The sequence below is a fragment of the Alnus glutinosa genome, chromosome 10 (genome assembly GCF_958979055.1).
Source record: "Alnus glutinosa chromosome 10, dhAlnGlut1.1, whole genome shotgun sequence".
Classification (NCBI taxonomy): Eukaryota; Viridiplantae; Streptophyta; class Magnoliopsida; order Fagales; family Betulaceae; genus Alnus; species Alnus glutinosa.
Window position 1 is genome coordinate 15,093,613 of NC_084895.1, and position 15,853 is coordinate 15,109,465.

The 15,853-nt window shown below is 34.1% G+C and overlaps 1 protein-coding gene across 1 annotated transcript; it reads left to right on the plus strand.

The window, feature by feature from the left end:
* Positions 1-7,337: 7,337 nt before the first annotated feature.
* On the plus strand, positions 7,338-14,452 carry LOC133880462 (SEC12-like protein 1). The gene is made up of 10 exons (XM_062319410.1): positions 7,338-7,748; positions 8,004-8,104; positions 9,429-9,561; positions 9,673-9,764; positions 10,660-10,759; positions 10,846-10,918; positions 11,000-11,120; positions 12,275-12,394; positions 13,862-13,932; positions 14,035-14,452. Exons 1-10 carry the CDS (start codon positions 7,575-7,577, stop codon positions 14,211-14,213), a joined length of 1,164 nt encoding a protein of 387 aa, XP_062175394.1. The 5' UTR covers positions 7,338-7,574; the 3' UTR covers positions 14,214-14,452.
* Positions 14,453-15,853: the final 1,401 nt, after the last annotated feature.

Below are 15,853 nucleotides of genomic sequence, written 5' to 3' on the forward strand. Positions count from 1 at the left end.
ATCCAGTCCCTTAGTAGTGCCATAAACCACAGAGAGAGCCCATGGAGAACCAGTAACTACAGAGTCAACTTGGCAAGTAATAACTTGCTCATGAATGTCCAAGGCCTTGAGGGAGGATATACCTGGGTCCCAACAAACCCATATCCTTCCTAAAATATGAGCATAATAGTTATTAATCACCTCCCATCCCGGAAGCATAGAAACAACAATTTTCGAAAAATTCTCTCGTTTAACCCTAGTTTCCACTAGACAAAGAATAGAAATTCTAAGCTTTCTCACCATTTTCCTAACCTCTTTTTGTTTTAGGGGCATATTCAATCCCCTAACATTCCGAAAGAGGATATTCATAACACCAAAGTAGGGGAAAATCCCCACACATCCAAACTACCCTTACCCACCTTGGCTTTCCCTTTACCCTTAGAAGAAATGGCATTTTCAAACACATCCATGAAAGTGATAGGTTGCCTACTCTGAACTTCCTCATTTTCCTTGTCCTCCTTCGCTAACCGCTCAAAGGAATTAGACAATCGGATACCCCCCGATTTCTCTTTGGAAGTTGATGCCCCCATAGGCTTCCTAATTGTCCTATCAAAAGACAATTTTTGCTTTGTCTGGAGACTAGTGTCCCTCACTGGTTCTTTCCTCTGTACCTTAGGAATCCACACATTTTTTTTCCTTCTTATCCTTCTTGACACATGCATAGGCAGCATGGCCAAACCCTCCACAAATAGAGCACTTTGGAAGCAACCAAGGGTATTCAACTACTATATTAATAGTATCCCCATTTTCTCTACAAATATCTATCTCCTTAGGGCATTCCAAAGTAATATCAATTTCAATCAATACCCAGGCAAAGCCTAAGCGTTTCTGTTCCTCAGTAACCTTATCAGCATACAAAGGTTTGCCTATGCCACTAGCCACAAAACCAAGGCCAGTAGGAGTCCAAAACTCCATAGGTAAATGGAGAAATTTAACCCAAACTGGAACCGAAATAAGAGATAATTTGAGAACCTGCATACCTGGCTGCCATTTACGCAGAATCAATGGCTTGTTTGCTACATGCCATAGCTTGTTCTCCAGAATTTCCTCCCAGGTAGCCTCATCCTGAAATCTGAAAATAAACATGCCATTATCCAGGGAAAACACTTCAACTGCACTATACTGTTTCCACATTGATTCCACAGATTTCTTCACAAGGAAATATGGCAATTGTTTATCCATGAATTGCCCCACTAAACTGGACTTCCATTTCACAATACCTTCCTCAACAATAGCATCAGGCGGGAAAACACAAGTTTTACCCCCATTCTTCTTAGGTTCAAAATATTGAAGAGAACCCATAGTTCTATCGGATTTGAACAAATTCGCCCAATCCCCCACCTTAGGGGATCATCGGGGCCATCATGAATAGGAATTTCTTCCTGTCCAACACTATGATAAACCATCTCCCCAGCCACAAATCCATCATTCTGCTCAATTCCTTGTTCAGCAAAGGAATCTTCATCAAAATCCTCATGCTGATCAATCTCCATATCCAATTTATCAACCCGATTCTCCAATTCCGATCCCTCAGGATCAATCGCATCATCAAAAACCTCAGGCTTCAATGATTCTTCAGTCACCAAACTAGGAGATCGATCACTTTCCACAATCGGCACAACAATCTTCCCGATAGTTCCAGACACCTTTCCCTGACCTTGACCTCGACCTCGACCTCGACCCTTACTAGCTTTTTTCGCCATATCTCCACACCACCACCCGAATTACACAAATCCTTCTAGCATTCGAACACAATCAGAACGAACAATAGACCATGTATAATCATCATCCCCCACCTTCGGCAACCCACTCCAGCTCAGATGCGCCCTCACGCGACAATCTTGAGTCACAATACTTTTCCCGCGCGTTTCCCTTCAAAGGTAGTGATGACGTGGAGAGAGAGGTTCTAAATAGTTGGTAACTTACGATTTTATTTTATTTTATTTTTTTTGTCTTAATGGATGGGTAAAATTGAATAAAATTGAAAAATGGATCGACTAAATTTAGAATTTTTTAAGTTTATGAGAATAATTGCAAATATGATGAAAGTTCGGGGGAGTTAAGTGAAGTTTTTCAAAATTTTAAAAAACACAAGAAGTCTCCATATAAAAGTTGAAAGCCCAAATCTTAAAACATAATGGGTTAAATACCATTTTTGTACCGATGGTTTGCTAGTTTACCAAATAGCTACCTGAGTTTTTTAAATTGTCAAGTATGTAATATGAGTTTTACAAATTTTTGTTTTTAGAACATTCGTTAATATTCCATTAAAAATATTAATCGCTATTTTGCCACCTACACGTGTGGTGAGGTCGTCGCATGTAAAATCACGCCACGTGTATACCACACCATCTCATATTTGACATATTAGCATCACTTGTCATATATTATGTTATATACTACTAAATGTCAACGACATTGTTATGTTAAAAAGTTCTAAAAATAAATAAAAAATCTGGCCAGTTCTCTTTCCATGGTCGGCTAGGGGTTCCCATTCACCCCACCATATGGGTGGAAGTCGTGGAGACACCGTGACCTCCGCAAAGGGTGGGTCGCAAGGTTGCCTCTGCAACCTCCATAAAGGGTGGGTCGTGGAAGCTTTGCAACACCCTTTGTAGAGATCATGTAGCTTCACGACCTTTGGAGTCTCTGCGACCTTGACAGAGGTGCGACCCCTAATATTTATGAATTTATAAATATTTTGATGCATTACTGTTAAACCTTGACAATAACTTGCAGCGAACAATGCTATAACATTTTTTATTTTTCTACGTCTATAACATCTGGACAATATTTATAGTCACATAATTACACTACCGGTTTAACTTGCAATCTTAATAAAACATCATAATTCATCTAATAACTACAATAGTCATGTTTAGATATCAAAAATTACCTCTAGCTTTATACTATACTATTATTCCAATATGCTAACGTGATACTGTCAATTTATCAATGAATTAAAACAAAAATTAATGATGAATTAGTGATATCGCATCATTATAGTGTAATTATAGTGGAATAATAATATAGTATATAGCATTTCTCTTAATAATTTCCCTTAAAACAAGTTTAAAAGCTTCTCATTTCCTTTTCCCTTCGATTCCCAAACAAGCGACCGGCCTGTTGCATCCCATTCCACCTCTTTTTTCTTTTTCTTTATTAGTTTGTGAAAATCATTTAACAAGTAAAGAGGAAAAGATCATGTATGGCTTTTTTAAAAGGTTTTCTCTACTTTTAAAGAAGAAAATAAAATTTAAAGAAACTGCTGCTATTACTTTATAACAACAAGGTCACGATAGATAATTAATAAGAGTGCCGGCTTGCACAACCATACGACGATATTCTGCTATACATCTCAATATGTCTAATGATACATTTTTGTTTGATGGATACACGTTGCAACTATATACCCATCGAACAAAAATTCCAAAAATAAAAAAATATTTCTTTGCCCTTAAAACAGTGTATAAAGAAGATAATATTCTCGTTCAACATGCATGACACACGTATATATTCTATCTTAAGAGTGACAAGGCATCTTTGCATGAAAATATGATGCCTGTAGGTTACATGAGAATTAACTCATAACATAATGGAGAAATAAATAAATTATAAAAATAAATGGTGTTTGTACGATATAAATATTTGGAGAAATTTTACTTACACCCTTCGAAGTAGAATTGGTTTTGCAATCATTATCTAGAAATTTGAAAATCTGCAACATGGATATTTCATATTTCCGTTCATTTTAATTTCACCCATTTTTTTTTTTAAAAAAAAAAACAAAAGTGAGAATTCAAAATATAAAATATAAAAAAATGCCTTGGACTCAAGGTCTGGACTGACCCATGGCAAATTTTCACTTTTTTTTTTTTTTTTTTTTTAAAAATAAAAATAAAAATAAAGACATTTTAACAAAAAAAAAAAAATGAAAAAAATGAGAAAGGATTGAAACATGGAATACCAACCTTACAAATTTTTAAATTTCGAAATTATGATTGCAAGTATAAGTGAAGTTTTTCTTAAATATTTTGTAGTTATCAATATAATGAGGTATAATTTCTAATAATTGTTTTCACATGAAATTTATGAAAATAAAATATATTTATTCTTTATTTATTTATATTAAATACAGCAACACAATAAACTAGAGAATAATAGTAATAAAAAAAAAGTCGTTTTGGCCATCATTAGTTCATTACTTCGTCTTTTTCTAATAGAAAGCATAAAAGTAACCGCTTAGTAAGATCCTTTTAGTTTATTTATCACAATTTAAGAGAATTTAGATAAATAATTATGAGAAATCACTTTTAAAATTTATCTGCTCAAATAAAAATTAGACTACCCAATCACTTACGTCTTTTTCTATTAGAAAGCATAAAAGTAACCACTTATTAGGATTCTTTCAAATTATTTATATAAATTTGAGAGAATTTAGATAAATAATTAAGAAAAATCACTTATAAAATTTATCTGCCTAAATAAAAATTACACTATCTAATCATTTATTTCTAACAATCATCTATCAAAATCTTTTAAAATTTCATGTAAATAATTTGAGAATATCTGATCTAAAGAATTTGAAAGGATTAGATCATGATGCGATGTGGTTTTAGTCTATTAGTGGCATGAATTTCACGAATGGTTCATGGAGTGCCACGTTGAAATTAATGCCAGAGATATTTAGTTGAAAAAGGGGCTTTGTGGATAGGAGGAGGTTGGGCCACAAGTGGGTTTTTTTTTTTTTTTTTAATAATTTAATTTAATTTTTTACTTTTTCTAAGTCATTAAAGTTAAGATTGTGATTCTTACACAATAAGATTTATACAACTTTTACACAACACATTCATATGGAGCGAAACTCACACATAAATCACACCCTATATAAATGTGTTGTGTAAATTTGTTGTATAAATATAATTTCTCTTAAAGTTGTGTAAAGTCCATTGAGTCAATTGCATATATGTTGCAAGTCCGGTCAAGTTAAGGGCCATTATTTTTCTTGTGGTTGTGTAGATATTCAGACCCGTAACAATTTGCTATTTAGAATTGTATCAATTTGAACAATAATTATGAAATAGGTATTGAGCTTATCTATGCGAATAGATAGACAAACGGCTTGAGATCTACTTTGACCGGTGAGTCTCGTATAGGCTCTCTTATATTTACATTTTGAATTACTATAATTTATGAGCAAAATTATTAGAATTTACTGTAAGCGGTGGTAGTTCAGTGACTTTAAGGAAATCTCAAAAGTGGTTTGACATATACTAAGGTGAGAGTTTGATTACCGAAATATAAATTTTCAATCCTATTAATATTAGCCGCCTTAAATTCCATTGATATTTTGATGGACTTAGGTTAGGCTATGTATTAGTCGAATTTTAATAAGTGCATGCGGTTCCTCATCTAAGCTCCTCTTGTACGCTCCTAATGAAAATATACTATTATAGTCACAGCTAGATAAAATATCTACAATCAATCTCCCGTATGACCTCACCTACCTTTTTAATTAAAAATAATAATAATAATTGGATCTCTATCTGGGGTCTAGTCGTTGATTGTGGCATGCTGATAGAGGTGTTCTGTGTGCAATTGTACTTGTATTCTATTTAAGTTAATTTTAATCAATGAAAAAGGGCATCGTAGCAATTGCTCAAAGCCTTGTGTTGGAGGATTGGCCACTCGAAGTGCCTAGATTACTTTCTCTATTAGTTAATTATTAGAGTAATCATAATAAATGGCGGAACCAAAAATGTATGTTTGTTGAGTTGAATTGGGCTCATCAAGCATGAAATCCTAACTTTATTACCGAAGGCGCTTGCTTAAAAATTGGTATATAAATTTCTTCACTAACATGGACATAGTAACACTATTGTAACTTATTCAACTACTTTACACGTTTCAAGCAAAAAAAAATTAAATTCATATTACACTATATAGTAAACACAATACTTTGTTTATGCAATCTAATATTTTAAATTATCATCTAAAAAAAATAGACAAGACTATAAAGAAATTAAAAAAAGAAAAGAAAAAGAAAAAGAAAAAGAAAAAGAAAATGCATTTATCATTTACTTGGAAGAGAAGAAGTACACTCTTTCTTCATTCTTTTTTTTTTTTTTTTTTTTTTCAACCATAACCCTGCTAGCCTATAAATGGCTCCGCCATTAACCATAACATATAACAAAACCTGACCTAAACGCACCTCAATTAAAAATCGAACTACCTAAATTGATGCCCTTTTTTAAATGAAAAATTTTGTTGTAACTCTTTTAATTTTGGTGTTATTACCCTTTGACGGGTGATTGGCCCACCCAAATTATACTTTAGGGTAAATGATCACTCTGTTACATTTTTTAGGGATGGTCGACCTACCTAAATTTAGAAGCGTATACGTGAATGTGGATGCGGTTACTTGTAATATCCATATCTGTATAATGCAGATATTAATTTTAGATATCTGCATCCACATCTGCATTATATTTTTTACTAACCGCATCCGTGCGATTGTTGCAGTTATTATCTGCTATCCATATATTAGGTAATGGGCCTTTTGGGCCTTCTTTGATTCTCCAATATAGCATATTTTAAACGATTTTAAAAATAATTTAGGCTAGTTTTTGGTATTTTGGCTTTTGAAAATAATTTCACATTACTTTTTTATTTTTGTCAAAGTATTACATGAGAGAGCAATACAACCGACCAAACCAATGTAAACATAACTTATTCCTAATCCTAAACAACGTTATTTTGGTATATTGTGATGAATTTATTAAATATAAAATATATATTATATGTAAAATGTATACGGATAATATTTTTACTAACTGGATCCACATACGCATACATATGTACGAATGGCGAATAACGGATGGAGACAGTTAATTTCCATTCTAAATGTACACTCTACCTCAATTACACTTTTGAGTAGTCTACTAGCTCCCTGAGGATGAAGGGGTTGAACCACACAATTATTAAAACTCATTATTTTTTTCTTAAAAAAAAAGGTCAAAATATTAACAACTAACTTTATTAAAAAATTGATCTATAAAAAAAATTTATTAAAAAATTAAAATTTCTTTCACTTTTATTTCCCATCAAAACTTTTTTTTTAATGAAACATTTGTGCACTTTAATTCGGAAAAAAAAATAAAAAAAAATAAACGACATGATGCCTCTTCCCGCGGGATCCTGAGGGAATATCCGCCAAACCCAAAACTTTCCTTTTTCTATTTATATATAAACCAAAGACTCCATAAGAGTTGACATTGCTCTTCCCACCACTGTTGTTTCGACGGTGTTTCTTAAGTACGACCCACCCAAATATATCCATCCCCACCTCACAACAAAAATCCTATTTTAATCTGCGACAAACAAAATCGTGCCTCTCTGTACCTGTGCACCTTGCGTTATATATATATATATATATATAACGTTGTCAATAAATAGGAGAAAGACAAGTGTGTTTAATTTCCAACAGCGGTTTCGTCGTTCATCTGCTAAAGCAATTTTCGCTCTGTCTTCGATTCATGGAGGGTGGTGGGTCGAAGCAGGGTCCAGTGACGTGCGGGTCGTGGATCCGGAGGCCCGAGAAAGTGAATCTGCTGGTGCTGGGCAGGTCGAGGCTTGGGGACTCCTCTCCTTCCGTTCTCGAGATCTTCTCCTTCGACCCCAAGACCGCCTCTGTCTCTCCCTCTCCTCTGGTCTCTTTCTAAAGCTTAAACCAATGTGTTTCTGTTAAACGCTGTCGTTTTCAGTTCGTTAATATTTTTTTTCTTAATTAAACGTAACTGTTTCCGTTGACCGTTGACGCAACCCTGCCTATTTTGAACTACATGATGGGATTTGTTAGCTTAGTTTTTCCTTAAATTTCTCACCGACGAAACAGAGGAACATGGGTATGGAATTTATCTGACTCGGTGTGTGTGTGTGTTTTTTTTTTCTTGTTCTTGGTTTAGACCACGTACGTTATTGAGCAAGTGGATGGCGATCCCGTTTCGATTGCGGTGCACCCCAGCGGGGACGATATCGTGTGCTCTACGACTAATGGTGGCTGCAAGTGAGTCTCTTTGCTATAAATTTTCACAATTTTTGATACCCTTTTGCAAGAGATTTTCTGGGGTTCTTGTTAATTTCATGGGAATTATGGTTTCTATTTCTTTTTTGTTGTTGTTGTTGTTGTTGTATGAGTCTATGTTTTATTCCCCTCCCCTCCCTTCCTACAGGAAAAAAAGAAAAAAAGAAAAAAAAAAAGGAGAGAATTTTGACGTATTCATATTTGCAAATGGTCCTAATTTTGGTAGGGGTGGTGTGGAAGTGTATAACAACTTCGTTGTACGGATTTAAATCCCAGAGGAATTGCTACGTTTCTTCTTTCTTCATTTTTCAAAGTACTTACTTGGGAGCTAGCTGATAGTATAAAAGTGTTGAAATGAAATAATATGGACATCTAAATAAATGTCCCTTGGAGCTTTTTCTCTTTGTTAGGGGGCTTTGTATGTGTATCATGTATTTTAATGCAATAAAAGATTAATTTATGAATGTGCGTCCTTCTCAGTTGAATGAATTTAGAGATATTATCAACTAATGTTGATTTAGTGGTATTGCTTATAGACAGCATAGCAAGCTCAACCACCTTTGTGGGCAAGTGCAATAACAAGTGAAATACCTCAGGGCAGTTAGCCTTTCTGTCCTGCAGGACCATGAATCTAATTTAATCTTTCCATTGAAAAAAAAACAGTGTCTAATGTTATCAGAAACCGTAATTGTTAGCGCGTGAATAGGATCTGCATGAGAACTCCTTTTTGTGCTAGTTCGTGTTAGTGATATGGTTCATGTATCTGTTTTTCATTGGACTAGTTGTGCTCACCAGGGCATAGTTTGTTGTAGGCTTAGTTGTTTAGGCTCAAGGCTTGTGCTTATTCAAGGCTTACCTAGGTTACTCTAGTTCTATGCTCAGTGCTTGCTTGGGTGCTTGGAAGCCAGATGATTTAATGGTGTTCTCTGTTAGATCCATTCATGAAATTTTCTTTTTATGCAGAGACTTGATTCTCATCAATCTGCAGAACATCATTTTGTGTTCAAGATATTGTGTAAATCTTACAGTAGGTTTTATAATGATCTCTGAAGGGTTTTGGGTTGAGACAGAGCGAAAGGTGTTCCAGACATTTTCTTGTATCAATTGCTAGTTCCTCTTGCCCCACTATTTTCTTTGATCATTTTATTTTATTTATTTTTGCTGGGGACTGGTTTGGAGAGGGGGGAGCTTTTACTTGTCAAATTGTTGACATTGTAGTGGAAACTGCATCCCCTTAAGCCTTGCTAGGTATCCATTCATGCAAGAAGGTGTAGAAATATAACTAAATGTTTCTTGTGACATGCAGATTGTTTGAGTTGTATGGTCGAGAATCAAGTACAAGGCTGTTGGCCAAGGAACTACCTCCTCTCCAAGGTGTTGGTCAGCAGAAATGCATGTCTTTTAGTGTTGATGGATCTAAATTTGCTACTGGTGGGGTGGTAAGCAAGAACAATAATCCAAACATTCATTATCATATGGTGTCCAGCCCTTGTTTGAAATTTTTTTATATCACACCAATGTACTTTGGTATATTTTTTAATCAAATATAGGATGGGCATCTCAGAATCTTGGAGTGGCCAAGCGTGCGTGTTATTTTAGATGAACCAAAAGCACATAAATCTGTACGTGATATGGATTTTAGGTAAGTTTTGCTTATTGTTTGTGTATTGTCTCTTTAAAGTCATTAAACATATTTGTTTATGTTAATTGAGCGTGTCAATGCACTAAAAACATTTCAGGCAAAACATACTTAAATTAAGTGTACACTTGGTTGGATAGGGTTGCTGCAGCCATATGGACAGTTTTTCCCTCTTGATATTTTTGATAAACTAGCCTCTTGAAAGAGCGTCCCCCCTTTCTTTTATTTGTATTTTTTTTCGAAGGTAGGAGTTTATGGGATTTGATATTTGAAAGGAAGTTATTCATAAGTGGAGGTGGGTTTCAAGGAAAGGACTTTTGTGCTTATTCTTTATATGTATATTATCATCAGATCACCGATTCAAGTACCAAATATTTCCATAACGATACACGTGATATTTTTGTTCTGACAATGGGAAAGAGACTTTCATTTACATTTTTTATTATTAAAGTAAATAAAATATTTAAAATAATAATAATAATAATAATAATAATAATAATAATAATAATAGGAAATTCTATTAGGTGAGAGGCCAAGTGAAAGACCAGTACTTTTGTTCAAGAAATGAAGGTGCTGGCTTCATATATTTGTATAATCTTATGAGGGCCTATGAACAAATATATTCTTCAATGAAAGTGTGGTTTTGGAGCGTGAGAGGAGACCATAATGTTCTCTTGCAATACTTCTACAAAGGATCATTGACTGTTATTGGAGAACCATCAGAATGTCAACTGAATATCCTATAGTTATATTTATATAACAAAAAGAAAGTGTGAATGAAATAACAATGCCTTCGTACCCCTCACCCAAACTGTTGGCTGAAAAGAATTTTGAAAGAGAGTTGGAGATATTGCAGGCCTAGATACTGAATTTTGTGCCTTCTTTGTTCATTATCCAGCCTAGACTCTGAGTTTTTAGCTTCAACATCTACTGATGGTTCAGCAAGAATATGGAAGACGGAAGATGGTCTTCCCTTGACTACTTTGACTCGCAACTCGGTATGGTTTATCAAATTGAACAGTCTGGTGGTATTGTGCAGATAACTCTTATATCTTGGTGTCTCACGTGGTTTGCCTTCCTGCAGGATGAAAAGATTGAATTATGTCGGTTTTCGAAGGATGGAACAAAGCCATTTCTATTTTGCACTGTTCAGAAAGGTCATAACCTCAAATTTGAAGTTTAAACTATTTAATCATTTCTATTCAGCAACTTAGAGTGTACTTGTACTTAATGAACAGGTGATAAGGCCATCACTGCTGTCTGGGACATAAGTACATGGAAGAAAATTGGCCATAAGAGGCTGCTTAGAAAACCTGCTTCTGTAATGTCCACAAGCCTGGATGGGAAATATCTTGCTCTGTAAGCATTTAACCTATTTGGACTTTAGTTATTTGATGACTAGGCTTATGTTACTGTTAATTGCAGAGTAAGGAAACTTGCTTTGACTGGTGTATGGGCTTGCATTTTCAACATTTCCTGTAATTATTTACTTTCATCAATACCATTAAATAGAGGAAACTCTTCTTGTGGATGGATTTGACATTGAATCACTAGACCATGCCTAATATGTTACTGTAAAAAAAAATACTAGTTAACTTCATGCAATTTAAAATTTTAGCACCTTATCCACTGCTTTCTTAACAAAAACTCAACACTTTTGAATCTCTCTTATCATAGGATGCTCCACTACGTTACACATAAAAAGCTATTTAAGTAGCGAAGAGAAAGGAAAAATATAGAGTGAGAGAAGCTGCACATGCTTAGCGTGCCGTACTGACCATGTAGCTATCTATGCTGTTGACTATTCAATCTGGCAGAATAGAACTATTGCAAACTGGTTCTATTTATAGGAGCTTTGCTTTTTTAATGTTGAAATATAGTGGTCATAGAATTTCCAAGCCAAGCATTCGTGCATGAACTGAGTGATTGTGTAGGTGCTCACCCACATATGTATGTATAGAGTCAGGAGAAAGTTATACATGTTGGGAAAAAGAATTAGCCAATATTACTTCCTTCAATAACTTTTCCTGAGACTCGTAATTTTCTTTACCAATTGTTGGAGTATGTGCTTTTCACATGCCTGCTGTGCATGCTAAATATCAATTTGATAAGAGATTATGTGCTATTTTTTTTGGTCGGTGCTCAAAATTAAAATTTTCTGTTACTTTTACATCTAAACAATATAAGCTTATGGATACATAGAAGTGTTTTCCCCCTTTGATGTGCATGACAAGTATGAGGAGAACATGTAATCCAACAGTGGGGAAAAATATGAAACATAATTAGTTATTCACCAGGTGTAATTGATCATGCACACCCTCTTGCAATGATATATATATATATATATATATATAGCTTCCAAATGATCAATGTGTCCTTTATATGCAAAAATAAGAAATATAAGTTCACTATGTTGTTTCTTAGTTGGAAAATGTTGCTTTGATGGGAGTTAGTATACTTTTGCGGAATTCTGTGATATTTTTCTGACTATATGCCAATTTTTCTTCCTCTAGGGGAAGCAAAGACGGAGATATATGTGTAGTTGAGGTAAAGAAAATGGAGGTCTCTCACTGGAGTAAGAGGCTACACCTCGGTGCGTGTATTGCAGTGCTAGAGTTTTGTCCCACTGAAAGGTAAGGTCCACAGATAAAATTTTGTTATTTATTAATGTATAAATTTCTTATTGCGTTGGTGTCAGCTAAATTGCCATATTTTTTTCGCTTAATTCTTAGAAATCAATACATTCATGAGAAAAGGTCCTTGATCTTTGTCAGGAAGAAAGTCTAGAATCAGACTATAGGTCGATAATTCAACATCAAAAGACCTTTCTACAAATAAATGATATACTGAATGTTTTAGAAAGGCTCTGCATCCTAACTTGATGCTTGACATATAGAAATTTGATTTTTTCTTTTTATAACCTTTTGGTGTCTCCAAGGTTACCTTTGCTTTATTTTTTCTTTCTAAGATCTAAACTAAGCACAACGAAAGACATGCAGCTTCAAAGGCCTTTGTCTGGTTATCCATCCTTCAAAATATGATAAGCTACATAAATTATGCTCTGCCAATTTTTGTATGAATCTTCTTCTTCTTCTTCTTTTTTATTGAATGTTTTGTCTGTCCTCTTAAAGTTGAAAGAAAATAAGAAAAAATTGGAGGAAGAAGCGGAAAATATTGTCTTATTTCATTGATGATTCTACCATACAGTTACATGAGCTTAATAGAAGAGTAATACAATCTAACATGGAAATATGCTTATTGTAGATTACAATGAGAAATAATGGGTATAAAATCCTGGTCTATTGATGAAACCAGTTGCCCTCACTTTGTCGGAAATCCTTATTAGCCTCTACAAAGTTCTAGACAAAGTGCTGTACCATTATTGTAGGATTTTCTGTGATGTTTTTAATCTTCAATCTTGTAAAGGTTATGGATAAAGGTTGGATTTCTATTGATCAAATATAAGTTAAGTATGTTAAATAGAGGAATCAAATTGACGCCAGAAGGACTGATGCCCTTAGGAGGCTCTCAGCTTATGGAGCAACAACCATGAAGTAAGGGGTAGCACTTTAAGGAATCATAACAACATACTTGTGGCATAACTGGCCGAATCAAGAAGAAAAACAAAATAAAACTTGCGACTAGGGGCGTTTTTGGTCTTTCCACCAAAATATAACTCTAGTTTTTTTTTTTTCCCCCTTTTTTAATGAATAGTAGTTGGTTCTGAGATCAGTGATTAGAAGCCAAAGTTTGGGAGTCCGATCTTTAGAGTTGCTAATCTGGCATTTTTTGATTCCTCCATCCAGATATTTGGTGACCTTGACATCCGTTTTAATGCTTTTTTTTTTTTTCTTATCCTTCAATTATAAAATTTTTAAATGCTAAAGTTTTAAGTCACTCTGTTATAGTTCTAGTTTGCTAGTTATTTAATTTTGAGTTTCAGTCGTGGCATGTCATTTGAAAGCAAACAAAATTAAGAGACTTCATTGCAATATGAACTTATCCACAATCCTCTGAAGAGATATATTCGGTGACATTTTATGGTTTTCCTTTTTGGTTTTGGCTTCTTAATTTTATGTGGGTTGCATTCCTTTCTGCAGGGTTGTTCTTACTACTTCTTCTGAATGGGGAGCTGTGGTGACTAAGCTAAATGTTCCTGCCGATTGGAAAGGTTTCTCTCTCTCTCTCTCTCTCTCTCTCTCTCTCTCTCTCTCTCTCTCTAAATGTTTTGGCATTTGGCAACTATTAACCCCCATATCTGTCAAACATGCAGAGTGGCAGATCTATTTACTGCTTTTAGGAATGTTTTTGGCATCGGCTGTTGCATTTTACGGATTCTTTCAGCACTCTGATTCATTTTGGAACTTCCCTCTTGGGAGAAATCAACCAGCTAGACCTATTTTAGGAGATACACAATCCTCTGATGACCTATTCGGACCATTGGATATGTGAGGATCTGCACATTCCAGTCTCCAGGAGTCATACGAAATAGCATGAGCAACAGGCTACAGGATAAGCTCTTTTGTTTTCAAGACAATTTAGATTTAGAGCAGTAATTGGAAATTCTTGTAACATGCAATTCAAGTATTTAACCAAAAAACTAAAAAGAGATAATGTACCCTATTACTTGGTTGTTGGCTTATTTATTTTGGTTTTCGTTGATTTTATTTGACACTGACAGGAATTGAACACTTTTTGTCTTTTGGGAGAAAATACATAATCATGAAAGAGTATTACAGTATATAATGGGTTGTTTAGTGTTACACTACTGAATTCTGTAATTTTCTTTTGATGGGTAAGTCTCACACACGAATTTAATAGTACGTGCTTATGTTTTTTTAATACCACTAGTTCATAATTTGCGCAATGTGCGGGATTATTAATTATAATTTAATTTTGAAACTTAAAGGAACATTTCTATTGCACATAAAACATTGCAAAAATATATAAATTACATAAAATTTTACTGTCAAAAGAACCATAATTTTAGTTTTAATTCATATAAATTAAAACATTTAAAATATTTTCAAATGTGTAGTTTAAAATGGAAAGAAGTGTAAAGAGAAAAAAGTAGCAAGAGAAAAATCTAGATTCTCATTATCAAACCATTAATAGTAGGATTAATAGTAAGAATCTCTGATATTATTAGTGTGATAAGAAAAATCTAGATTCTCATTATCAAAGCATTAATAGTAGGATTAATAGTAAGAATCTCTGATATTATTAGTGTGATACGTATTACGTTTTTAAGTTAGAACTCGGATTTTATATGTATGTGTGAGAGAGAGATGATAAGTAAAAGTTTTTAATTTTAGATTTTTTAAAAACTTAATGCTATAATGACACTTAATGCTATTATGCGAAAAAGTTTTTATTTTAGTCTAATGAAGATTCACACCCAATGGAAATGTGGGGGATAACGAGGAGGTAGGAGAGACGGTACATGTAGCCATGTAGGTGGTCTTTTAAATGCCAAAAAACACCCACTAGATGTTTTTGTCCTTAGGGCCTTGGCACAACGGAATGAGCTTACACATGTTAGCAATACCACAACTGCAAAAGTGAATATGACAATTAAGTCAGTACTTAGCAAGCATAGGTTAAGAATTAGCAGGTTGCGGGGACAAAGATAAGATGGAGATAGCAATATGCACAGTGAGTTGAGTGGACTTAAAATACTTATTTTGAAAGATAATTCGTGTGCCCATATATGTTCATTGTTGTGCGCATTAGTTTCAACTAACATTAATTGTTGTTGCAAAAACTATATCCAAATTGCTACTTTTTATAGCTTAGTTAATAGTGTTTTTAATGTTGTTAGAGCATTATGCAGGCGACGTGCGATGCTTCGTGAAAAATGAACTACCAAAGTTGAGAAAGCACTATGAAATAATGAAATTTCTACTGGTTGCGGCTTAAATTAAGAAATGAATCTAAAATTACATTGAGATATGCGTTGGAATTCTTATTGTGATGCACTTGTTAGCTTTATTCACATGTTTATCTTCTCTCTCTCTCTCTTTTCTTGTCATTTATGTGGTTAAAGTTATTGTGGAAGATGATTTATACTTTGAACAGAAAACGGAAACAAA

Bases quoted from the DNA above. Each gene is read 5' to 3' on its own strand.
- LOC133880462 (XM_062319410.1), top strand. From the start codon at position 7,575: ATGGAGGGTGGTGGGTCGAAGCAGGGTCCAGTGACGTGCGGGTCGTGG. The intron at 9,562-9,672 runs GTAAGCAAGAAC...AATCAAATATAG, and splicing joins AATTTGCTACTGGTGGGGTG to GATGGGCATCTCAGAATCTT. The intron at 9,765-10,659 runs GTAAGTTTTGCT...TTCATTATCCAG, and splicing joins GTACGTGATATGGATTTTAG to CCTAGACTCTGAGTTTTTAG.